Genomic DNA, 25,427 nt, shown 5'->3' on the forward strand with positions numbered 1-25,427 from the left:
AAAAAAAAAAAAAGAATCTTGGGCATGTTACCTTGTAAACATATTTAAGGGTTTTTAAGGAGTATCTTACTCAGGTGTGGAATTGTTAGCTTATACATGTACTCGGTTTCATGTAATACCAACAGATTGCTCTTCAAAATTCTCTTGGATTTTCACCAGATTGTCATAGTATCTGAATTTCTAACATTTTGCAGTTGTATAAGAGTAAGGTAATATTTTGCTTTAATTTTTTTTGTTTTAGTCTGTTTACTAATGACACTGACCATCACTTTTAGTACTAGAAAGCCATTTGGGCTTCATTTTTTTGTAAATTTATAACCTTGAACCATTTTTGGTTGAGTTACCAAATTTTATGATTTCCTTATATATTCTACATATTAATCTTCACCAGTTATATACACAGCAGATATCTTTTCATTGTCCATAACCTATTAACTTTATCTGTAAGCAGATAATGTTCAATTTTGATGTAGTCAAGCGCATCATTGTTTTCCTTTTATGGTTTGTGCTTATTTTGTATAGCTTATTTAGGACATTTTCCTTATCTCCAGTTCAAAAAGATATTCTACTACATTTTTTACTATTAACTTTACAGTCTTACCTATCACATGTCTTTAATAACAGGAGTTTTTATAGAGTCTGAGGGAAAAGGTTATTCTCTATATAATGAAATAATTTTTGTACTGCTATTTACTAAATCATCTATTATCTATCCACTGATTTGTAAATCCATCTCTGTAATATTCCAAGTTCCTATGTAGTCATGTGTGTATCTCTGGCCTCAGTATTCTGACTTATCACTCCATTTGTCTGTTCCTGGATCACTATTGCACTATTTAAATGCAATATTTAAATATGTCATATCTGATAAAGCAAGTGACCACCCATCCTGCCACACTTGCTCTTATTTTAAAAAATTATCTTAGCTATTTGGAGTTATTAATCATTCATATAAATTTTAGAAGTCATTTTTCAGGTTCCCCTGAACATTGAGCAAGGACTTTGGTTAGAATTACATTTGTAGAAATCAAATTTTGACTTATTTACAAAATCTGTGCTGTTTCATTAATGAATGTAGAATTTATTCAAATCATTCTTATGTCCTTTAATAGATTTTTAAATATTCTCTTACTTATTTGTACCTTTTTATTTCTAGAAACTTTATAGATATTTTTATTGCTGCTATGAGTACTGTCTTAAACTTCATTATATGATTCGCTTGATTTTTGCCGGAATACAAATAATCTTTCTAAGATGAGCATACCTCCTTGTTTAAGTATCTTACTGGTTCTAGTATTCTGTCTGTTAAATTGGTTGGGATTGTCTTTCCAAATGATAATACCAGCTGCAAATAACAAAAGTTTTGTATGTTTACTTCCAAGGTTTATGTTTCATTGCTTTTGTTTGCCTTACTGTGTTGCTGGAAACTTCAATATGGTGTTGAATAGCAGCGGTGTGAACAAACATGTCTTTTTTCCAACTTCAGTGGAAATACTTCTGTTTTTTTTTTTAAGTATGATATTTACTGTAGGTTTTTTGTTTAAGATGATTGGTTATGATCGTTTCTTGATAAATGGGTATCAAACGCTAGCTTTAAAAAAAATAGATCTCCTTTTTAATATTAAGCCTTCCTTGCATATCACACTTTCTGTGAATCAGTTTATAGGTTTCTCTATTACTATCGTATAGGACTTGGAGCATATTCTTTCTTACTAATTTAATTTGTAACAAATGTTTTTAATTTTTATATCTATACTCTTGAGTCACATTGCTGGCTGTTTCTGTGAATATCAAATATTTGGTCAGGAAAGAAGCTCTTGATCTGCTTCTCTATGGGAAAATATGACCTGCTTTTCTATGATCTATCAATACTGTGCAGTCCTGGGACACATATAGCAAGCCCAGTTAAAAGTGCCTTCTTCCTTTCCACGTAGAGACTACTGTCGCAAAGTCCTTTAGGTGAATGGGTTCTTTTCTACAGATCATCCTAAGTCTGTCAATCAGATTTTTCTTCTTTCATGAGAAATTAAAAGACTTATTGTTCATGCGAAAAGAAATAGGATGCATTTATAATAGTCGGAGATAATATTTAAGTAGTGCTTATACTGTGCGAAGCGCTCCTTTCAAATATATTTACTTGTTTAATTTTTATACCAACCTTTAAGAGACACTATTATTAGAATCACTTTAGAGCTGAGACATAGAGAACATAGGTGATTTGCATAAGGTTACACAACTAATGAGTGTCAGAGTAGGGTTCAAACATAGGCAGTCTCAGTCAGCATCTGTACTTTTAACCACTGGTGTATTACCTTCTGATTTTTGTCCCTGCTTTTATTAAATACAATACTTTTATCAGTTTATTTTTTAAATCTATTTTTATCATAGAATAAATAATTAATAGAGATAAGATATTTTAGAGCAGTTATAATAACATATGCTTTCAATAGAGTAGACATTCTGAAACATGTATGTGCTGGGGGTTGAGTCCAAATCCAGCATCACAGGCAGGACTGTATTCTGTGTGTTTTGTACACCGTGTATTATAATCTATCGAACAAGGATTGTCCCTGTACGTGATCTCTCTGTGTATAACAAAGCATATCATAACAGTATTGCATAATATATGAGGTTTTTATAGGTGTGAATTTCAGATTCATTCAATGTTTATAAGGTGACATCAACATGTCTTTGTTGGAATACTTATGTGATGGAAGGCAATAATTGTATTCCCAATATAATTTTGAAAATATTAATATTCTAGATGGAACATACTGAGTTCCGATGCTTGATTGTAAGGCAAATGCAACATTGTTCATGACTTCTGTTTAATAATTAACATTTCAGAATCGTTGAAAATGTACTTTCTTCTCTTAAATTTTCAGCACCTTGTTTTTGGAATCAAGTCATTCATCGCCTACCTGATTCCAGATGTACCAAAGAATCTATATGACCGAATACGACGGGAGAAGTACTTAGTCCAAGAAATGATGTATGAGGCTGAACTAGAACATTTGCAACAACAACGGAGAAAAAGTGGTCACCCTGTTCACCATGAATGGCCTTAGTTGATACCTGTTGCCCAGCAGGGGCAATACCATTAGTGGGCATGATGGCAACTTCAAATTCTAGGTGGGATCTAGGAGGAAGGCATACCTGGCAAAACATATGTGTAATATGTTACTTGGAAATGCATCACAGCCATCTCTGGGATTTGAGATATCCAGGCTTCTAGGGAAGAAAACAAATGACCCATGACCTTAAAAAAAATGGTTAAATTGACATTGCAGGAAGCCAGGATCTAATTCTCAGAACCAGCCTCAGGGAGTTGTGTGTTTGGAAACCTCCACCTTCCATCAGCCGCAGTGTAATAGGAAGGGTGATGATTAGGTTTCTAGAGACAGATTTCCATGTAAATGTACACAAGCCAGGCATGACTTAAAGTATCATGTGGTCCTCACCCACATACTAATCTTTGGATGTCTTTGGAACCTTAGGCTGAGTTGAGATACTTACAAGAAATGGCAAATCAGTTATTACCTTTGCTGCCTGAACTCCATGTCCCTTCAGCTTACTGTTTCATAGAAATTTCCCTTATTTCTTGCTGAGATTTTGGATCTGTGCCACAGGGAATTTATGCTGCTTTACACTGACTATGCAGTTGAAGAGTTGCACATCTTTAGTAGTCAAACCAAAAATCTAAGACTCCAAAAAGAATACCATTCATTGAAATAATATTCTATTGCATTGGCTACATTCTAATCTGTTTTATCACTGGCAGATTCAGTTTTACTGCATTTTTTTTTTTTTTTGCTAAATGCCAATAGAGCCACAGAGTTCTAAAATATGGATGCGTGTTCTCATATCATTTGGAACATGATGAATCCATATTTTACTGTGGAAAGCTGTTTTATAGTATATTTAATTTCCACCTCCCTGATTTATTACAACACTCTCACAGAATAACTTGAAATGCTGTAAATATCTTGGTTTTCCTTGTACCTTTGCACCTGAACAATATGGAATGCAAGTTACAATTCATGCAGCTCTGAGACCAGTTACACAGTACGCCATTGTGGCTTATTTATTCAGGAAAACAGAAGCCAGATGCTTTGCAACACTTAAGCTTTTCCAACAATGTGCACTCTTGCTCCTGAGCTGATGAAAACAATGCATGAATATAAATTTATATTATTTGTAAAAAACATACTTTTTTTGAGTTTTACTTTCTTTTCATCACTGAAGGGAGTTTTCTGTTATTATTTCTTTGGTAGATTGGTTTGGTTTATTTTTGAAAACTCACCAGAAACAAAGTCAAATTAATTGTGCAAGACATCGTTTTTGCTTTGTTGTGGAGTTGCTGTTTCTCTGAACTCTGTATCTGTGAGTGTGAATGTTCACAGGCTGATGTTGTAGGAATGATGACGCATTCAACTAAAGAAAGTCTGGTGGAGGCATAAACTATGGGAGCAGGATGGGAATGAAGAGAAGAGTTGAATTAAGAAAATATATGGTAGAAATCAAGACACTTTTTCTTGCAAAACAAAGCTAATCTCAGTTTTCTTCCCCTGGGAATGGGATGAGGAATACATAATCATACAAATATGTGATTATTTTTTGTGCAATTTTAAAAAGTACAGTTATTTCCAAATTTTATAAAGATCAGATTAAACCCAATGGGAATAAAGCTACTTTGTAATATATATGCAAGGGTTTCTCTAGCAAGAAAAGTATAAAGTTTCTCTTAACTAGAAAACTATTTTTATAATTTTAACACTGAAATTTTTTTTGACCTTTCCTTCTTTCACTCCAGGGAAAAGCTGATAGATTATAGTTGTTGGTTGGTTGATTGGTTTTTGTCAGAACTATTCGCTTCCCTGCTTGCCCTCTGACTGAACAAGGGGAAGAACCTCAGACTCTAGATTTCCCTCCCACTCCCTTGCCACAAGGGATTCTTCCATTCAGATTCCAGAGAGGTTTTGTTTCTGCCATCTGCTTATTCATAGCAACTAATTCTACTAACTCTGCGAAGGAGCTTTGAGCGCCTCCATTTTTGTAGCATCTGCCTTTCCTTTTTTGTTGTTGTTAGTTAAATGTATACACATGCCTGAGGATAAATACTCTCTATGCCTGTTGAAGACATGAATGAACCTGACATTTATGTCCCTTTCTACATTAGGGACACAGACAAAGACATTTGTCTTATAGCAAAGAATAATGATAGCTCTGTCCTTGAGAATTCTTCTCTTTCTGAGTTATTTTTATATAACCATATCGATTACTAGAGAGAAAAACATGAAAAGAGAAAGGTGTTTTTAATAAAAAATTACAATACATTGATTTAGAAAATGCTTTCTCTGATATATTTTGAAACCGATGGAAAAATAGAGAAACAATGAAAAAATTATCTGAAATTTTCCTTTTGTGAAACAATGCAGTAGAATCTAGCTATGCCTTCCTCATTGTTGACATCAAAATTTTGACAGCCCCTCATGGGTATATCAGTTTTAGAAGACTCTGCTTTAATTGAGAGAAATGTTTTATATCATGGTTTTCAAATGAATACAAATTATTTCTCAAAGATTTATACGACACACACTATTCTCAGGAAATCTGTATTACATGAATGCTGCTTATATATTTTCTTATTCTAAATTGTTGTCTTTTCAAACAAATAAATAATATATATATGTGCATGCAGTCAGCCTTGACAAGTTGCACAAAGCTGAAGCATTTTCATAGTACAGTATGTGGGAAATCGCTCTAGGTCATAGCTGAACTAGTTTGCAGTTGTCTGAGTCTGTGCACGCACTTTGAGATAAAATGCTCCTGAGTGACTGCATGATGAGATACAACTTCTGAATGCTGCACATTCTTCCAGAATGACTCTTATCTGTTGTATAATGCAATGAAAAGGAATCTTTTTCACTCAATAAATTTTCATGTGATATGGTATTTTTTCCTGTAATCTGCATGTTAAATTTAATCCTGCTTGTTTTTTAAGTATTAAGTTGGGATTTGTTGAGCATGTATGGAGAGAGGGGATCGCTCACTCTTTAGCTCTCCAAGGCAGTAGTTTCCTATTCTCGTGGGCCCTTCCCCACTCTTGAAAGGGTTTGACTCTGTGTCTTCCGATAAGCTCATTGTCATCGTCAAGGCATTTGCACATAAAGTGCAGGTGGAGTATCACATTGATCCTAATAATGCTTTGTGTTCGCAAAGTTGGGGGAGGAAGCTTGATCAGTTCTTCTGTCACACAGCATTTTCTTTTTTCACACTTGTGCTGGCTCTATCAATCACCATCAAAATCTCCCTGGAACAGGAATTTTAGCAGATATAATTCATGCCAAGGAAAGAGGACATATTGGGCCAACTATCGATATGAGGCTACCAAATTGCCCATTTTTTTATCAACTTGATGGTCAAAGTTGAAAATCCAGGTTGTGTAGAGTTGCTTAACTGATAAGGCTGAATTGATTAGTCTGTCAACTGGGGACAGGGAGATGTAGACCCAGGGTGTGTTTGTGTGTATGCGTGTGTGTGTGTATGTGTGTGTGTGCGTATGCATCCATACACATGACTAGGAATTCTTTTTATTATGTAAGAACCGGTGAGTGCTTATTCTCTGTGAGATACGCCCAACTCAGTCCTGTTAGAGTCATCAGATATTTTCACTCCATTTTCCCCCAAGTCACAGTATTATACCAAACTCTGGGAATAGTTGTACATTTTATCCAGGGAATCAGTTAACATCTTATGTCCTTCCTGTTATCCTCAGTAGGTGAAAAGAAAACATTTTAGGAATGGCCTAGAAAACTCAACTTCTAATGGAAAGGTGAGCATTCCCCTACAGACATTTCTGTTCAAAATGAAATGTGCCAACAAAACATAGTCCAAAGGGAAAATTGATTGGGCTTTAGCTTGAATCATTGATCAGCTTAGGTTCTTGCTAGCTAGGATTTACATACTTGTGGTGTTGTTAAGTTACCTTCAAGAGTACTTGCTATCTGGGTTCATCTCAGAAACCACACCCACGACCACATTTGATGGTTTTCTTTCTGGAGAATGCAAATATTAGAGCCACTGCATCCTAGCCACATTTCACATTAAGGCATCTTTTTCAAGAAAGTAAAATAAAGCAGACAGATTGGGAGAGGAGACTCATTGTTTGAGACCAGATTCAATTTCCTGGACCATCAAAATCTACCATCAGGGAGAAGAAGCCTATACATCCTACCTTACAACTTTATGACTACCAATGTGTGCTCCAGCACATTTTCCCTAGAAAAAAACTACTGTTCCATGTACAACTATCCCAAAGTGGGAGCCTTGTACACTAGACAGTCAGCTAGGTCGATTCTGCTTTCCCTCTTTTCCTAAGAAGGAAGGGGATGAGATTTTCAGGCATATGCTGGCATTGACTTCTTCAGAATATTTATTTCTATCTCAGTTCTTACTCTTTCTGTGGGAAAAGCAGTATCTTTGCTCTGTTTTTCAGAAAGCAAACATTTCCTATATTTATTAGTTGAAAAATAAAACGGAATGAGATCCATTTAGATATTCCCCACAAGAATAATTGTCATGTGGATGGCTAGCCCCGCTGTGGTATTTAAGCTGCCTCAAAACCTTTATAATTATTTTGTCAATGCCACTCAATGCCACCAGGTAAACACTTTAGACCAAATTTAGTATCTTTTCTAACAAGCAGTGTGAGCAGATTTTCCCACTGATTTTGACCCGCTGTAAATTTTTGATGCTGTTCTCTAAGTGAGAAGAGGGGGATTGAGTGGCCAGAAAATTCTGATGGCAAAGGTAATTGTGGAAGCAATGTTTTGGGGTTGGTGTGTTGGGGTACACAGAGACTTTCCTACCAAAGTAAAAATGTCTATTTTGTGGATTCTTATTCGGTATCTGCAGTCAGCACACCCTGCCTTCTTTCTGACTGAGAAACAATTGCAATTTAGTTAATCTTCTAACGTGAAGAAGAAATGAAAGGTTTTTGTCTTGTTTTCCTTTTTCTTTTTCTTGTCTATTTTAAGACTTATGAAGCTAAATCTAGTAAGCTTAGATTTCAGTGACAACTCTAGCCAAAGAATAAACATCTCAATTTTCAGTGTTGAAGATGAAAATGCACTTAAAATAAGTGCGAAATTTTATCTTCCTAGGACAGGTGGTTATTGGCCTCTATATTGTAATTTTCAAGTAGGAAAGAACTATTAGAGTCCTTGAAGACTAGAGTAATTGAAGAGGGAATTTGGGGAAGGCCAGAAGAGACAGACTGGATTTCTCCAAGTGTTTTCATTCTCAATATGAGAAATTATGTTGCAACCATATATTTAGCCAGATGATTATATAAACATTGAGTTTTTTCCTTTTACTCTCAATATTTCCTCTGAAAATCTTAAAAATATGAATCTTAACAATGCCGATTGTTAATCATTAAAAACATTCTTTCCAAACTCTCATAAGAAATTTTAAAGCCAATTTAAGGAAGCTCTTTGCTCTGTTGAAATCAACTGAATCAATTTTTTAGATGGTGTCTTCGTCAACATTATTGAAAGAACTGAACAATAAAGATTCATAAACCTTTATAATGTAGATTCTGAATCAGTCAATAACATGGTCTAATTGCTCAGTTCTCTACAAATTCTGCCTGACTGTATTATACTGTTACAAATAAGCAATTTCGGGATTGATCATTAATTTTCTTACATGGCAGTTACATTAGGGGGCATGAAATCAATACACTACATGAAATTATTCTTGGTTTTTCAAATGTGTCAAAGCAGACTCTATAGTTAAGAACTGTGTGTTATGAACACCTGTGTACACACTTGCTATAACATTTTTAAAAAACAGATGAATTGTTGTTTCTGGAAATTCCTGAGGACAAATAGGTCAAGTCCATAAATGATATCACCATTGTATATTGCTTTTCTTGATATATAGTAACCTATTGTATTGTCATAAAATCTTCTTAATGTTTACTTGTGTGTGTGTGTGTGTGTGTGTGTGTGTGTGTGTGTGTGAAGCCCTGGGTAGCCCAAATGTTATAGACATTATCAAAAACACTGAAAAAAATGTCATGTTATATAACAATATGTCAACCTTATTTTGACATATGTTTACTTGGTCACTTGGTAGACCTGCCTTACTATATTGTTTAAATAAAAGATTTTAGGGAAAATAACTATTTTGCACCCCACTCCTAACCCTGTAGAGAATATTCACATTAATCACTTGAATGCACTTCAATCTGCACTTATTTTTAAAAGAAATAATTAAAATAATTATATATCTATACTTATTCTATAGGCATTTTTCTAAAATTAACTAGTTATATAAATATAGTATTAAATTTAGTGGTATTCCAGGGCTCTATGAGAAAGCTGCATACAATTTTGGAAATACAAAAATATCATCTTAAATTTCCTGTTGATGTTCAGAAATATCATTATCAACTAATATTTTCCATTATAGAGCAGGATTATTTTTCTAATTTGTCATGAGAGTATAGTGAGAGAGCCACTGATATACTGACATCCCAAGTGAGGGCCATTTTGTGATTAAGTAGCCAAACATTTACAACCTTACATCTGTCTTGTGAAGATAGCTTGATATTTCAAATACCAAAAGTGCAGTAAAAGAAAGTTGGGCTTATGAGTGTTTGTTATTCACATAGGTGTTTACAAATCTAGATTGGTTTGGTCAGGAGATTGGAATGGAGGAGGAAATAATGGCATTAACTCTTTCCCAGAATTACAGTTAAAATAACCCATTAGGTGATTTACAATCAATTACTAGTTACGCTTGCTTAATTTAAATTTTTGTATCATTTTAATATACATCATTGGTAATATCAGTTAAATTTTATTTGTTTGAAAATCGATTATATCAATACTTCAAGGTTATTAATGCTGAATAAAAGAGGTTAACTCTACAGAAAACCTATTTACCTTACAATATTGAGATTGAGCCATGAGATTTCTAAATATACAAATGTACAGAAGGAGAGCTAAACTGTCTAGTATTTTAAAAGAATTTATTTCTAAAAGAACAATTAAAGGGAGACTCCTCTGTGTTTTCTATTTTCTGATCTGATCTTTGCAATAGTGTTTAATTAAGATTGTAATACCATAAAAATATTTCAATAATACTCTCTTTGAAATACTGTTCACAAAGCCCCCTGGTCTGTGGTTTATTTGTTTTTATCTTTAGAAAGAAATGGTATAACCATATAAAATCACAAAACAATGAAATTTATATTAAAGAAAATTTATTTGAATTACACAAAGGGAAAAGTCCTCCCCCTTCCATTGTTGTTCAGAGAATCACAGTTGCCATTACCTGTGCATTGAGTGGCAAACTTGGGTTGAGATGCTGTTTACTTATCAAGGTTTACATTTATAAATGTAGTACTTAAATCATAGATATGAATATTGCACTTTTCAGTAATAAAACCTGTCTATCTTTATAACAGTAGTTATTTTTTTCTTTTTCGAGAATTTAAGATCTTCAGAAAAGTTACTCTCTGGAAAATCATATTTTATTTAAACTCAGCATTAAAAGAGCTACTGTTTGAAAATATGTGACATGATTTTTAATTTATATAATACATTATGTTTATCTTGTTATCTCTAATTTCAAATTAATTCAGTAATGCATATACTAAACCAGTATCTTGAAAATCTTAAAGGGAAACAGCGAACCAATTTAACTTAAAATGAATACTGGAATGGATACCATTTTCTTCATATACTGCAGACTAACAAGAGTTGAGTGTTCCATGCGGGTCAGTCACCGTGCTAACTACTTTAGAGGATTACCTCTGTAAATCCTCACAGCAATCCCATTAAGTAGGGACAATTTTTGCTCCTTTTAATTTGTGAATAAAGTAAAGTTCAAAAAGCCTTGCCCAAGATTACCAAGATAATTTTTGTTAGAGCTTACATTTGAACCTGAAGCCGTTTGACTCCAATCCTTCACCTCAGTCAATAAGCTGTACTCCTTGCTCCAAATGGTGACAAAGAGAATGTCAGTCATCAAAACGAATTCATTCCGAATGAGTGAAAGAGGCATTGAGGTCATTCGGTTCCATTTTTACCCATATCTGTGAGTATGTTTAAAAGATAGAGACTGGCATCAAGTTTGGCACATTTTAGGCCACCCTAGGAACTCATCATTCATTGCCCCTCTTATTGAAAATATCCCTGTTCACTCTGTGATAAAACCAACCACAAATTTAACCCATTTTTATGGCTTTGAACTTAGCCCTGGACAGACTTTGTACTGCACTTGCGGCCTTGACACAACTCTGAGCTGACATCCCTAGGGAGGAGTGAGGGAGGAGAGGTGTGCTATGACTGACTGGGCAAATCTGTTGACTCTGCCCTTGTAGTTCCCGTCTGCTTCACTACACAGCAAGTGTAGTTTCTACGTACTCTGGAAGATGGTTCCCCTGTGGATCCCCATCTGCTCTCTAGCTAAAATGGTAGATTTTGCATCTGTTCAATCAGGAAGAATCAAGCAGGATACCTATACTGACCTCTAAAAGCTCTGAAATGTGACCTCAGAATGCCATAGGTTCCATCACATGATATTTTTATAATAATACAGTACTCTTTTCCATGTGCAAGTCATTTTATGCTTTGATAACGCTCCGGGTGAAAAAATTAGTGACTGAAAAAGAAAAAGTATCCAAAAAACTTTCTGGGAAAGTACTGAGCTAGTGAAATATCTGTAGGATAATTTGTGAGTAAAATGAAAAACTATACGGTACATTTTGGTTTTGTGGAATTCCAAGTGAAAGTTGTATTCCAAATTTCATATATATATGGCTACTATATATATATATATAAATTTCATATATATTGCTACTATATATATAGTGCATATATACATATAGTGTGTGTATATATATATATATATAGCTACTGTTAATCTAATTCTTATCCTCAGGGTTTTGTTTTTTTTTTCCTTCTCTATCATATTGACCAAGACAGTGAGGTTTGGCCCAGATTTCAACACTCATCTAATGTATTTCTGAAGTTCTAATTGATAAAAATGTCCTAAATCATTTGGAAAGTAATTACACTTCTCAATTTGCAAATACTTAGATCAATACCTTCATTAACTTGCTGGACCTCAAAAACGTTTTTAGAAATTCTTTTCCTTCTCATTTTCAGGTATTTTCCTCAGTGTACTCCCTTTTCACTTCTTTCCTCCTTTTTCAGAGTGTATTTTTCTTGTTTCTCTTGTAAACCACAGCCCAATTTTCTCTTCCTCTCCTATTATTTCCTCTCCTCTTTGAGACTGGAGAAGAGAAGGCAAGCAATGGACTGTGGCTTATAAACTCCAGCTATTTTTAAAATTCTTCTATTGATTATTTTTCCCCTCTTTTTACCTTCTCTCCCTATTAATAAACACCAGTTTCATAAAAATTTTTCCCCTATCTCATGCTTCTCTTAAAGTTTTCTCCTTCTGGGTAACATTTAAACCACCCAGCCTTTGGGACTCCTTATCCCTGCCTATTTGGACCGTTTCTTCTTACTTTGCTGACACATATTCTTTCTAGGCCTCTTGATCTTACCTGGCCACCAAAATAAATATCTGTCACCTGCCCTAATATACCTGACACTGAGATATTGGTTTGTTTCCTACTATCTTTCCTCTGATCTAGCCCATATGGCACTGGTTCTTTTTTACCCTTTAAGGATTTTATTTCTTTGCTTCTTTCAAAAAGCTTTCACTGCCTCTCCATTTATTAATTCAGATCTTGATCTGTGGTCCCCTCTCACTCCAGAACTTTAGCAATTATTTTCTAGAGTTCAACTACTAAGATCTTTACTTCTGTCACCTTAGCCTGATGGAATGCTTGAGATTTCAGGTGTGAGCTGAACAAACAGAGTAGAAATCCTGTGGACAAAGCCTTTGGCACCAAAGAAGACCCTAGGGCTACTGAAATCCCCTGTGGGCTGGTAAGCTATCTGCAAGGTTCTTTTACACAATATTGTCCTAACAGCTTCCTATAGGATGTGCCTTTCCTCTTTACCCAGCCCTAGAGAAAGACTCTAGACTTCTTACTGAGCACAGACTGAATTTTTCATTGTAAGGTGATAGAAGGGAAGAAGAAATACTACACTGAAAACACAAAGGGAGCAGAGTATTTAGTTATAATTACTCCTACTTACCAAACATACCAGCCTCCCCTTTGCTGAGCAAAATTAATTTCAAGACTTTGTCAGGACAGCTGTAATCGAAAGAATGACTGGAAGAGGACTTAAAGGTGTGTGGGTGGGTTGGGGGGAGGGATCAAAAGCAGTTAAGTGCTCTGGGCTTCCCTGGTGGTGCAGTGATTGAGAGTCCGCCTGCCGATGCAGGAGACACGGGTTCATACCCCGGTCCGGGAAGATCCCACGTGCCGCGGAGTGGTTGGGCCCGTGAGCCATGGCCGCTGAGCCTGCGCGTCCGGAGCCTGTGCTCCGCAACGGGAGAGTCCACAACAGTGAGAGGCCCGCGTACCGCAAAAAAACAAAACAAAACAAAAAAAGCAGTTAAGTGTTCTAACTGCACCTGCAGGATGCAGGGATGTGACATGAGTTCACTTATATGTGAAGGGGGGTGCTGGGGTGGATGCCATTCCCTTGTCTTATCAGCAGTGGCAGAGAAGCATTTAATATGTATCTCCCCTCCTGCAAACTCCAACATATTTGATGGTTTAAAAAAACTACAGAAAAACCCAACAAACAAAATCCCTGAAGTTTTATTATAACACAAAGCAAGGAGACTGATTCTTGCACTATGATGAAGTCAAGCCCTAGTTTATTCAAAAAGGAAGTTGCCGGGCATTTAACGCTTGGCTGTTTTTTCTCACCTGAAAGTGGGGTCTTCCAAAGAATAACCTGTAGAATATTCTTGGGAACAGTCATGTTATTTGTGGTCTTGAATAAGTGTAAATACATATTAGACATCCCTGTCTTCTAGCAGGGGCAAGTACGGAAGTCTACTAACCAATGGGCAAGAAGTATGTGGGCTGTGTGTGTGTCATGTGTGTGTTGCCTTAGAAATGGGTAATCTTCTCTAAAGCCATGTTGTCATAGTTTTTGTCCTTGGGATCATAGCCTGGAACATGGACCAGGCTTTCTCGCCTGAGGCCGTTTCGTAAGACAGATTCAGCCCCTTGTTTCCAGGTACTGCCATTCTCAAGGTTTTCCTGAGGAAAATGGAAAGACACGTATCAGTGGGATAGTCTTAATGTATTCCAAATCAAACTGAGGGAATCTTGCTTAGGCTCTCCCTTTGGAAAAAAATGATAGATAAATATGAAAATAACTAAATGATAGATAAACATGAAATAAATAAATGATAGATAAATATGAAATGATAGATATGAAAATAAGTACAAATAACTGACCCAAGGCACTTCCTAACTGATAATTTTGATGCCTCAATCCATGTAGGTATTACTTCTAATGATCATAAAAACAGAAAGAACAATTTACTGAACATTCACAATACATCAAAGAGGTGTGAAGAGGTTTATATATCTAGTGCAACAGTCCTGTGAGGTAGTAGTATTACCTCCTGAGGAGAGACAAACCTGTGTCTCAGAAGGGGGGCCCCCCCTCCTTCCTGTGAACAGCAAGGCCTCTGGTTACAACAGGGGTCCCTGTATGCAAACTTCCCAGGAGGCTGCTCAGTGTTAGCCTTTGGCAAAGGAGCCCAGTAATGACATACTAAGTGCCCCCTCCCACTCTCGACTCAGCCTTGAGAACAGAAGCTGCCTGCCTTAACAGGATTTCTCATTTATTCCAGGAAACTCAGACCTGGGAAGGTAAGTCTATAAAGCAGTAAATAACATGATTCTTTCCTTCTAGAACTTCCTCAAAATCCATTTATCCAAACAATACACTGCTTTGCTGGCTGTCTTCTCAGCAAATAGATTGCCTTCCCATTCTGAGCCCTTGTCAAGGTGATGCTCTCCTCATGGCAAAACTATGAAACTCAGCTTTACTTCACATACATGTTATTATGGTGTTTTGAGGAAGGAAAACAAATGACATCTTAGGAGTTGTGATAAGGGCAAAGAGTCTCTCTCCTAAAGTACTGAAAGAGTAAAATATCTGGGTCTGAAAGAACAATAATAAGCCCTCACTAAAAAAGAAAAAAAAATGCCTGCCTGTAATCAGGCTGAGAGGACAGACACAGATAAGACCCGTTGCAACTCCAACAGGAAACAGTGCTTCTTCCAAGGTCTTGGAATTACCGGTTGCCATAGTAACTCATTGAGTGATTGCTGCTCTTTGAGCAGTGCTGCCCCAGGTGGCTTTATCTTCATTCCCACTTCTCTTACTTAGACCCTTCTCAGAATCTTTCAGTGGGAGCCCGAACCTTTACCCTCTTGTTGAGGGTGGCACTCCCTGGTTCCCCTGGGGTAGCCCTGTCCCCTTGCTGTATGTATCAAGTCAATAAGTCCAATTTGGTCTGACCACAGGCTGTTCCTGGTGGTCTTGGGCTGATATGACCTTAATCGTACTCAGACAGTGTCTCTAGACCTTAATAGCACTGGAACAATGTCCCTAGCCCTGCGTGGCCTAAACGCAATTCTCAGCGGGACAAGGGGAGAGCTGGGAGGTTATGTATATCCTGTCACTTCTCTACCTAAGAAGTTCCACCAATAAATCTTACTTTATATTTACACCTCATGGCACACTGGAGATGTTCATGTGTAGATCACGGTGCATGGTTTCCCCCCAGTTCACAGATAAAAGCTGAAGTTCCAAGAGGTTAAATAACTCACCCAAGGAAAGTTAGACATGGAACCAGGATTAAACCCAGGGCTGACTCTAAAGCCCACGCTTTTCACCATTATACTAGATGTGCCCCCTCTTTTCTTCCTTTTCTATTATTAATTTTTAAAAATTTTCCTAGAATTTGCCCTCACAGGGATTAAAGGGAATTTGGGGACTTGATCAGTTGCAACGACAATTCAGCCCAAAGGCACATTTACCTATCAACATAATTTACGTGCTTAAAAACTAGTTAGCTGAGGTAACTGAAGTGGAAACCCAGATTCTTTCAGGTTCTCATATCCACTGCCTTCCCTCCTTGCACCCAGCCTTGTAGATGGTTTAAATGGGCAGAAAGGGAATCCTTTTGAGCCAATTCACATTATTCAGAAGCTCAAACATCAGCTCACCTGCTCTGTTCCACTGTCGTGCTGAACACCACACCAGCACAGTGTTTTGTATTTCTTGGACCAAAAGCAAAATAAATTGCAAACCGGTCTAATTAGCAGCGGTTGAATATCCTTGCCCTTTTGGTGACCTATTAACAAAAGGAAAAATGGGTAAGTTGTTGCACGCTTCCAGGAGTTTCTTTGATGATTTAAGCATTGTCCACTTGAGAAGCAGGTCACTTCTTAGGAGAAGGGTGAAAAGAGGCCTGATTGGTTAAAATACAGAAATTGGTAACTGCTCAAAAAAGTGAGAGTTTGCCTTTAAACATCCACAAACTGTCAGGTCAGGCAAACTCACGGCCTTAAACAAATAGAAACAACATATTTATTTTTAAATATTTATTGTGGAAAACCCTCCTAGTACCCTTTGTAGGCCAGCAGAGGAGACTACAGGAATTATATAATTTCTTCCTTTAGGAAAGCTCTCAGTTTTCCACCAAATCAGATCTATTAGAGGTCATCAGAATCAGTATTAGTGAAATCAGGAAGATTATTTTTACTGTTTTTTCTTCCTTTCATGCCAGCATCCTGAACAAGGAATACCTTCATGTTCCCTCCAGCTACTCTGGACTTCCCTGACATCTCCTTCCTTATCATTAAAACATACCTGTTCAATGTCCTATTCCTTCAACCCTGTTGTGGAACCAGAGTCTCCGGCCAGCAGAGCCTAAAATATTTACTGTCTAGCCTTTAACATAAAAAGTTTACTAACCTCTGTGTTGGATCTTTGATCTTGTCAGAGAAATGTTATAGATTACATTCTAAATTGTCAGGAATCATATATATGTGTACGGTAAACATATGGCCAGAGGGTCTTTGTTGCAATTACTCAACTCTACCTTTGTAGAGTGAAATCAGCCAGAGACAATAGTATATGAATGGGCATGACTGTGTTTCTATAAAACTTTATTTATAAAAAGAAGTAATGGACCAAATGTGTTCTTAGTTTACTGACGCCCGACCTAAGAGATAAACTTAATGAATTGATAACTAAAGGTTTTATATCTGAGACCTGTAGCTACATGATACATGAAGAAACAAATTGGGAAGGTTCAAACGAGTACAAACTGCTGTGCAGTGGAAACCAGACTAGAATAAACCCACACAGTGCCCTCAGAGTGGGAGGTTCTGGCCACCTAATAAACTGATGAAGATATTTGTTCTTGACTTAGGAAATGGTATTTTCATTTCACAAGGTTAACGAGATAAAGGAAAACAACTCTTAACTGCCCAGTAGAATTTTACCAGTAATAACAAAAACTTTAAAGTATATCTTGGGCCAAGATCACCTTTTAATAGCTGATGCAGAGAATCATTAATGATATAAACCATCTGGAGGTACTAATCAAAATAGACATAATTCTATTTTATGAGTAACATAAATAGCATATATTCGAAGTGCTAGATCATCTAGAAGAAGCAGAATTGAAATGATCACCTATTAAGACCAAGCAAGACAAATAGCAAGAACAAGACAATATACGACACACGATGAGCAGGCCCACAAAAGGCCCCTGGCTTCCCCACTGACCCTGTCCTGCAAACAGTTAACATTTTAAGACCTTTTAAAAGATTCACTGGGCGTTATAGAAGGTTTATGAAAGCCCCTTTGTGACCAGACCTGAAGGTGTTCAGATAGCACTAGGGCCTCATTTGGAAGATAGGTACCAGGAGGCAAGGATCAAAACTATTTTCAAAACTACCCTCTGATAAAGTGCTTCCTTTTGGTATTAAGGACACTTCCCTAAGATTTTGGATATTTGTAGAAAAATAAAACACAAGGGTTGGTACAAGGACAGTTGTTTGTGCTCAAGATGGCAAAGAAGTTTCCATCTAAATACAACATAATGGCTGCTGCATCAACACAAGAACATGTCAATTCCAACAAGCAGCTGGAAAATACCTAGAATTTATGATGCCCACAATACCTGCTTTGGAACCAGGCAGCTAAAACTCTAGCTGTCTTCTAAAGGTGACTGACCACTCAACTGATAAGTCTAGATGTATCCTACTAGGATCAAGGAAGCTTCCATGGTTGTTAGGGCACTGAGGAAAAAATCTAAGCACCATAAATAGACCACCTTTCATTTGAGCCCATTTTCCATAAAGAAAAATATTGGGGGAGTTCATGAACGGCTGGGGTTACAAAATTTATGTTCTATTCCTTATCATAGCCAAGATTGGCTTACATTTAAATGAAGAGCTGGTGATCTCTTGCCCAGAGCAATAAGGCATTGGAGCTTGCACATAGTGTTTCTAAGTCACCAGGAATATTGCCATTCAGATTTTGTGTTGAGTAGGAATCTTGACTTCCCGTATAGCCTGTGGACTATATAATGGTAGTGGAAAACTAGAGTATCTTAATATTTGATTCAGCCAAAGAGGCAGAGTAGATTACAGTGGGCCTATTCCATGCCATCCTCCCCCACCAATCCTTCATGAGCTTTGGCATAAAAAGGACACTGAACCATCAGACGGACTATGGCTCAAGGTACAGGGGGGAAGTCAACACTGGTACCAGAAATGGCGTAGAGTGAAGCTACTCACTGCAGAACTCTGGGCCTAGAGGACTGGCCTCCGAAGGACACCATATGCAAAAGCAACAGTAAGACTCTCCTCTGCTTATCTAGTAGGTTAGTAAAGGCTAACCCATGAGATAGTAAGGCAGTTATGAGGAAAAAACTGAGATGAAGGGGAAAAGAACCACTCTTAATATTTAATCTTCTTACTGATATATTGCAAAGGTTTCTTCCTACTCAGGCCCCTGAGGGCCATGTGTTTAAAGATCTTTTTTTAATAATATATGGGGAATATTTAAGAATACACTATACATATTAGTAATCACGTGTACAATAATCAGGGGGATGCTTTTACATGTCAGTTTGGAGAAAGTAGATAATATCTCTTGGGGAAAACAGACTTTTTGTGGTGGACCCAAATTCAGACCCATAAGACAGCTGCCTAGTCCAGAAGTGGGTGAGACCAGCCCACGTCTTTCTTGGTCCACAGAAGAGGAAGGCATGTAACCGACCTGTCGCGAAGCTGATGATTACTCCAGCAGCCATGCATCCCAGGCAGCCTACTGCACTGTAGTATAGGTAGGAGAGCGCATACCAGGTCTCAGCGATGGCAGGTCTGCAGAGAACAATGGCACATCATCAGTTCCGCGTGTGTGAAGTCAGGATTCACAGTGACTTACAGGACAGCCGAGGGTTCATTTTGGGGACTGGCATCTCTCAAAACCCCCAAAGCTTAACTTTTTGTCACTTGATTATTTTTTTTAAAAAACCGACTGTAGACTAGTTGTACTTTATATTCCACTCAACCCAATCCATCTGTGAATTACAAGTCTTGAATTTCAAGTCTTGCTACTGAACCACAATTGCAATGAGGACCGTGCCTTCCATTTCTTCTGCATTATTTATTCTTCAGACATTTACAAGGCCCAGATTTAGTGCCAGAAATTGTGACAGACACTGGAGATTAAAGATGAGTAAGCCATGAAGTCTACATGTAGGAGCTGACAATCATAAAATAGGCTAGAACGCCGTGGTGGAAGAGAAACAAAGGATTTGGAGAATATTCAGAAAGAGTGTCAAACCCAGGCTGATATGTGAGATGATGCCTCAACTTATTTTTTTAAAATGGTTCGTTTTAATCAATCAAAGAAGGCAGTTAGGGCTAGGATTTAGCATTCCAAGAAAAGAGGATAGAATAAGCACGGGCAGTAAGGAAGAAACAACATAGTGGACCTGAGAACTCAGACCTCCAATTAACCCTCTTGCCAATTTCACTCTTGGGCATCAGGATGCAGAGGGATGGATATTTACAGAAAGCTGGAGCCCCCAGACACTCTTCAATGATGGGTACCACCCAGAGCGATTCTCATAGGGGAGCAAGATGGTCTCCTCAGACTTAGCACAGGAGAATGCACTTTTCTCTAACCTGGTGACCCTCTCTCTGGGACCTGATGCTATCCTGAAGGTCAGCATACCTGCTGGACAGCAGTGGAGGCACTGATTCTGTCACATTTGATGGGACACACTGGTCAGTTGATAAAGGCAAAGGCCATGTCTTGGAGGTTGGTGCAGGGTAAATTAAGGCCCCAATGGCCACCCAAAATGACAAGATGATCCCAGTCAGAAGGCCTCCTAGGGCACCCTTGATGAAGAAAAAAAAAATAATAATAATAATGAGAGATTTGACAAAGCCATTGAAAGAATAATGAGATGATGAGTCTTGTGTCTCAGGGATTCTGGTTTTCTACCCCAGATCTTGGCCACATGTGCTAGAAACAGCCCACTTACACTGCCTGCCTTCAACCCCCCACAATGTAGCTTTACACAGGAATAAATGGTTCCTTAAATGAAGACATTGGAGGGTTTTCCTGTGGGCATTATATGTAAAATTTCTAGCAGGAATTTTTTTTCTGCTTTTTGGCTTCTTCCTCATCACTTAAACATCTGTTGAACCTCAGTTTCCAGTAGAAGAGTTTCAGAAATGCAGGAAAACCTCAGATAATGGAATTGCTGGGGTCATTTTTCACTGACAGCCATTATAGGCTACTACTATATAGAAACTTTTACCCTCATAGCTCTTCCCAAGTAATTCTGCTCAAGTCCTCTGACTCCCAAGTTTGGAGTTTTTAGTTTGAGTCTAACTACTAGCAAGTATATTTACTAGTCCTGTCATTTAAGGGTCATACTTCTTGATAAAAAGTTAAAAGTCAATGAGTCATTTCTCCTGTAAAGGAAGCAGAACAATCGAGCAGGGATCACGACCACTGGATGTTGCTGGTCTCTGCCAGATAGCTGAGCCTTCTCTGTGACAGAAAACAACTTGTTAGTTTCTCTATTTATTCAGAAAAAAAGACTCCTCAATTACAGCACCAGAATGTTCTGTTCGTTTTAGTTTGGGGGAAACTAAAGCAATGTGTATGATTCAAATACCTGGGCCCTTGGTCTAGACCAGTGGTCTGCAAACTTCTTAACAGCCAGTTAAGGAGTATTTTAGGTTTTGTGGGTCATTCAGTGTCTGTCACAAGTACCCAATTCTGCCATCACAGCACAGAAACAGCCATAGACAGTATATATACACAGGAGAGTGGCTGTGTTCCAGTAACACTATGTGTGGTCACTGAAAGGTGAATTTCACATAATATATATGTGTCATGAAGTATTATTTTTCTTTTGATTTTTGACAACTATTTAAAAATGTCAACCATTTTTAGTTTGCAGGTCACCCAAAAATTGGAGATCAGCTAGATTTAGCTTGAGGGATATAGTATGCTGGCCCCTGGCCTATCAGTAAAAGGTAAATGGACTTCAGTAGGAGAGTCAGCCCTCACTAATTTATAGTAGCTGCCTGGAGAGCCGTGCTGAGAAGGATTCTGAGGTTGCATCCACATTCTGTGGAAAGAGAGCCATGATTGATTAGTACGATCAGCCATGGCTAACGACAAAGGGAGAGGTGACCCCAATTGGTATTATTTACTTTCCTCTATCTAGAACAAGGTGGTTTCCTGGATTAAATAGCAGGACCATAACTCACTAACATAGATAAATTAATGTTTAGAATGAACTAAGTTGTTATGTTGCTAGTTATTAGGTTTTTTTTGTAGCTAGGAAATTACCTTTCCTCATATTATCTCCGCAAGAATTAAACTATCCCTGTCAACCTCAATCTCAGAAAAGTTGATTAAAACAAAGTGTCTCCTAATAAGACTGCAAGGAAGCACCACAAATTCCCAAATGTTTCACATCTATCCACTCTCTTTACCTATCTACACAAGATTTATCTAGAATAGAGGTCAATAAGGGTCAGGTAGCCACAGAGACCTAATTAGGTATACCATGTGGCTCAGGCTTTATCAAGACTTCTCTAGTATATTTAAAAATATGAAAAACTGGGGTTCCCTGGTGGCGCAGTGGTTGAGAGTCCGCCTGCCGATGCAGGGGACACGGGTTCGTGCCCCGGTCCAGGAAGATCCCACATGCCGCGGAGCGGCTGGGCCCGTGAGCCATGGCCGCTGAGCCTGCGCTTCCGGAGCCTGTGCTCCGCAACGTGAGATGCCACAACAGTGAGAGGCCCGCGTACCGCATTAAAAAAAAAAAAAAAAAGAACTAAGTAAATAAATAAAAATATGCATACAGTCAGGTTTCCTAGAGTCTAAAGACTTTCTAAAAAGATTTGCATGTTAATGGATGAATGGCAATAAATGGCAACTTTGCTAGATTGAAAAAATTATATTTTAAATATTTAAAAATATTACTATAGTACTATTTTTCCAAATAAGTGTTCCTTTTGATTTATGTTTACTACACAGTCATCCAACCAATGTTTACTTAAAGGCAAACCACTAGCTTGTCAGCCAAGAACACCAAGAAGATTCAGCTGTCAGAATATACCAGGCTGGTCTCCCCTCCCTTTCTTAAATTAGTTAATTAATTAAATTACTTATAATTTTGGGTAACTAAATATAGAAAAGAAAATTTACGTTTTTAAAGTTTTCAAAATCATGTTTTAACTAAACTATGTCTGATCTCAATATCTATTTTAAATTTCATTTTGTGGGCTCTTAATTTAGAGAAGACAATTTAAACCCTACAGAATCAGGTTTGATGCCATGACATATGGTATTTCATGACCACTACTTTCTTGGCTTTCTGCTCCTAATACAGCTTCACTGAAGTCAGAGATTGGAAGGCTGGGGTTCTATTTAGTTCTGCTGTAGAAAGAAGCCCCCATTCTTTTCTGGCAAAGACAAATAGCCTTTCCAAGGAGGACTGAGAGGAGGGAGAAAATGTCTGGGGCCCAGTCTCAGTTGGGAAGTGTGAAGAGGGGTGTGGGAGACTTACCTTCCAGTTCACAAAAGGGAACAGGATTCCCAGAGAGAACAAGCCCAGCATCGGTCCCCCACACATGCCGTGGATGCTGAGGGCAGCCTGTGGATCAAAGCAGATCAGTTCAACACTACACTCCCCTGAATCTGTGGCCCACCTAGGACCACCCCCTTTCTTGGACCGGAGATGAAATACAGTCTTAGTCCTGACTGTGCCGCTCATTAATCATGTGCTTCCTGGAAATCATTTCTCCATTCTGGGCTCATTAATAAACACTGTGTATGTAAAACACCAAAAACACCTACAAACATACATGTGTGAAGGTGTGCACGTGTGTGTAAACACACACAGGCAATTTGGATTTGGTAGAATAAGTTTTCCCTCAAGCTGGAACTTATTGATTTGTTTATATTTTCTATCTTATCAAAAGCTTTTTAAATAATGTACCTAATAAATACATCTATAACTTATGTTGAATATCTCAGGTAGTTGATCCAGCTGTTCTAATTTAGTTTGAATAATTCTATAATTTTAATAATAATAATTGTCTGTTACCCCACTCCTGCTATCCCAGCAGAATACCTCAAGGATGTTGAAGCATTAAGTTGGGACATGATGGGGAGGACATAGGACATTCCATATCCTATAACCCATTTTTATGGCTCTGTCTCCTTTGGATATAGAGAGAGTTTGGCAAATGCATTTCCATATCTCTTAACCTCTAAGTTATTGAAGCCGGCGAACTGGTTAGGGGCTTTAATTAAGCTAGTTTTCTATCAACCTATAGCCTTGGGCCATGGCCTTGCAGAAGTCTTGAACATACACAGGCACTGACATGCCTGCAAGGGAGCATGTACACACATATGTGCACGCGTGCGCGCACACACGCGCGCACACACACACACACACACACACACACACACACACACACACACACACACACACACACACACACACACACACACACACACACACACACACACACACACAAAGCTACTCTGCAATGCAGCCCTGTCTAGTTCTATCAATACAACTGCAGGGCTCTTAGATAAAGTGGTTGTGATAAGGATGCTCTAAAGACTTTATACATATTTCCTATTTGTCAGGCACCCCTATGTGTCTTATGTGTCAGATAATAAAGATTAAATACCCTGGCACTCTAAATAAATGACCTCATTTCATCCCCACAATGACCCTGCTTAGTTGGTAGCACTAACTGGATTTTATAGATGAGAAATTTGGACTGAGAGAAAACATATTAAAAGTATACTTTCAGTTAGAAAGTGGCAGAGATGAGATTTAAGAGTTTTAAGCCAGGGTTGTCTGGCTCTGAAACCCACATTTTCTCTCCTAAGAGCAGTCCCACCTAAAAAATAAAAAATAAATAAAGTCAAGAGCACAGACCACCATCATGGTCTCCTTTTTCTGTTTAAGGGGAAAAAGTTCTTGAAAGAGTCCAGCACTAAGAGAATATTGAGATTCAAATTTTGGCCCTGACACATGTAACACATAATTTGGTGAACCTTCAGTTATTAACTCAGATTCACTTTACTTCAGAGAGTCTTCTTTCTCTATAAAAAATAGAAATAGGACCAAGGGGCCTTCAAGTCCACTCCAGCTGCAATATAAATTCATTTATCCAGAAAAATGAGCTACAATGTACTGTTATGATTGTTTTTCCAGAATAATTTTTAGAGAAGTCAATGATACAGATTGATCTTTGACAAGATGGAGGCAAATAAGATTAAAGTAGATACTTTTCCCTAACGTCAATACTTAATATTCTTGACATATTCTCTGCTGATTGATAGTATTAATTCATAGTTGCTGTGGTTGCTGAATTTGGAAGTTAATTTACTAGCTATTATATGGGAGAATCAATAAGTTAGGAAAAATGTTTATTTCCTCCTGCGGGACAGAAAATGAACAATCTCTTACAAAGTCCTTAGCCAATATGCCCCAGGGGGAAAAAAGTCTTCACATGCTAGAAAGAGAAATAAATCAAAGAATTTCTGGATTTGAAAAATATGTATTTCTTTAATGTACAAAACTAACCTCAATTTCTTATCTTTCTTTTTTTGTTGTCATTAAGTGTGTTTAATTGGAGGAAGACAGAGCTCATCTGACAACCTCCACCTCAGTGGCCAAATCTCACTTAAGCCCCTCCTGCAAGGAAAGGACAATGGCTCAGAAAGTGTGTTCTAGGACTGAGGTTGCCTTGCTGTGTCTTAGCTTTCTCAGACGTCAAGTGGGGATCAAAGTACCTGCTTCCTGGGTTGTTTTTGTGTGCGTGTATGAGAGTATTCAAAGTGGAATCCAAAAGAAGTCTCTGAATAGTGCCTGGGCAC

The 25,427-nt window shown here is 37.6% G+C and overlaps 2 protein-coding genes across 2 annotated transcripts in view; one reads left to right on the forward strand and one right to left on the reverse strand.

Annotated features, from left to right (window-relative positions):
- ANO3 (anoctamin 3) overlaps window positions 1-3,335 on the forward strand; it is a 397,425-nt gene extending 394,090 nt beyond the window's left edge. Inside the window, 1 exon segment of the mRNA XM_024764654.1 lies at window positions 2,886-3,335. Coding sequence (XP_024620422.1) covers window positions 2,886-3,068 — 183 coding nt within the window. The 3' untranslated portion in view covers window positions 3,069-3,335.
- Window positions 3,336-13,746: 10,411 nt separating this feature from the next.
- SLC5A12 (solute carrier family 5 member 12) overlaps window positions 13,747-25,427 on the reverse strand; it is a 45,652-nt gene continuing 33,971 nt past the window's right edge. Inside the window, exons 11-15 of the mRNA XM_024764729.1 lie at window positions 23,095-23,181; window positions 20,232-20,398; window positions 19,269-19,372; window positions 16,199-16,326; window positions 13,747-14,212 (exon numbers count right to left, since the gene is read on the reverse strand). Of these exons, the coding sequence (XP_024620497.1) occupies window positions 14,060-14,212; window positions 16,199-16,326; window positions 19,269-19,372; window positions 20,232-20,398; window positions 23,095-23,181 (639 nt within the window). The 3' untranslated portion in view covers window positions 13,747-14,059. The remainder of the gene's footprint in view (window positions 14,213-16,198; window positions 16,327-19,268; window positions 19,373-20,231; window positions 20,399-23,094; window positions 23,182-25,427) is intronic.

This window comes from Neophocaena asiaeorientalis, unplaced genomic scaffold (genome assembly GCF_003031525.2).
Source record: "Neophocaena asiaeorientalis asiaeorientalis breed wild unplaced genomic scaffold, Neophocaena_asiaeorientalis_V1.1 scaffold230, whole genome shotgun sequence".
Lineage (NCBI taxonomy): Eukaryota > Metazoa > Chordata > Mammalia > Artiodactyla > Phocoenidae > Neophocaena > Neophocaena asiaeorientalis.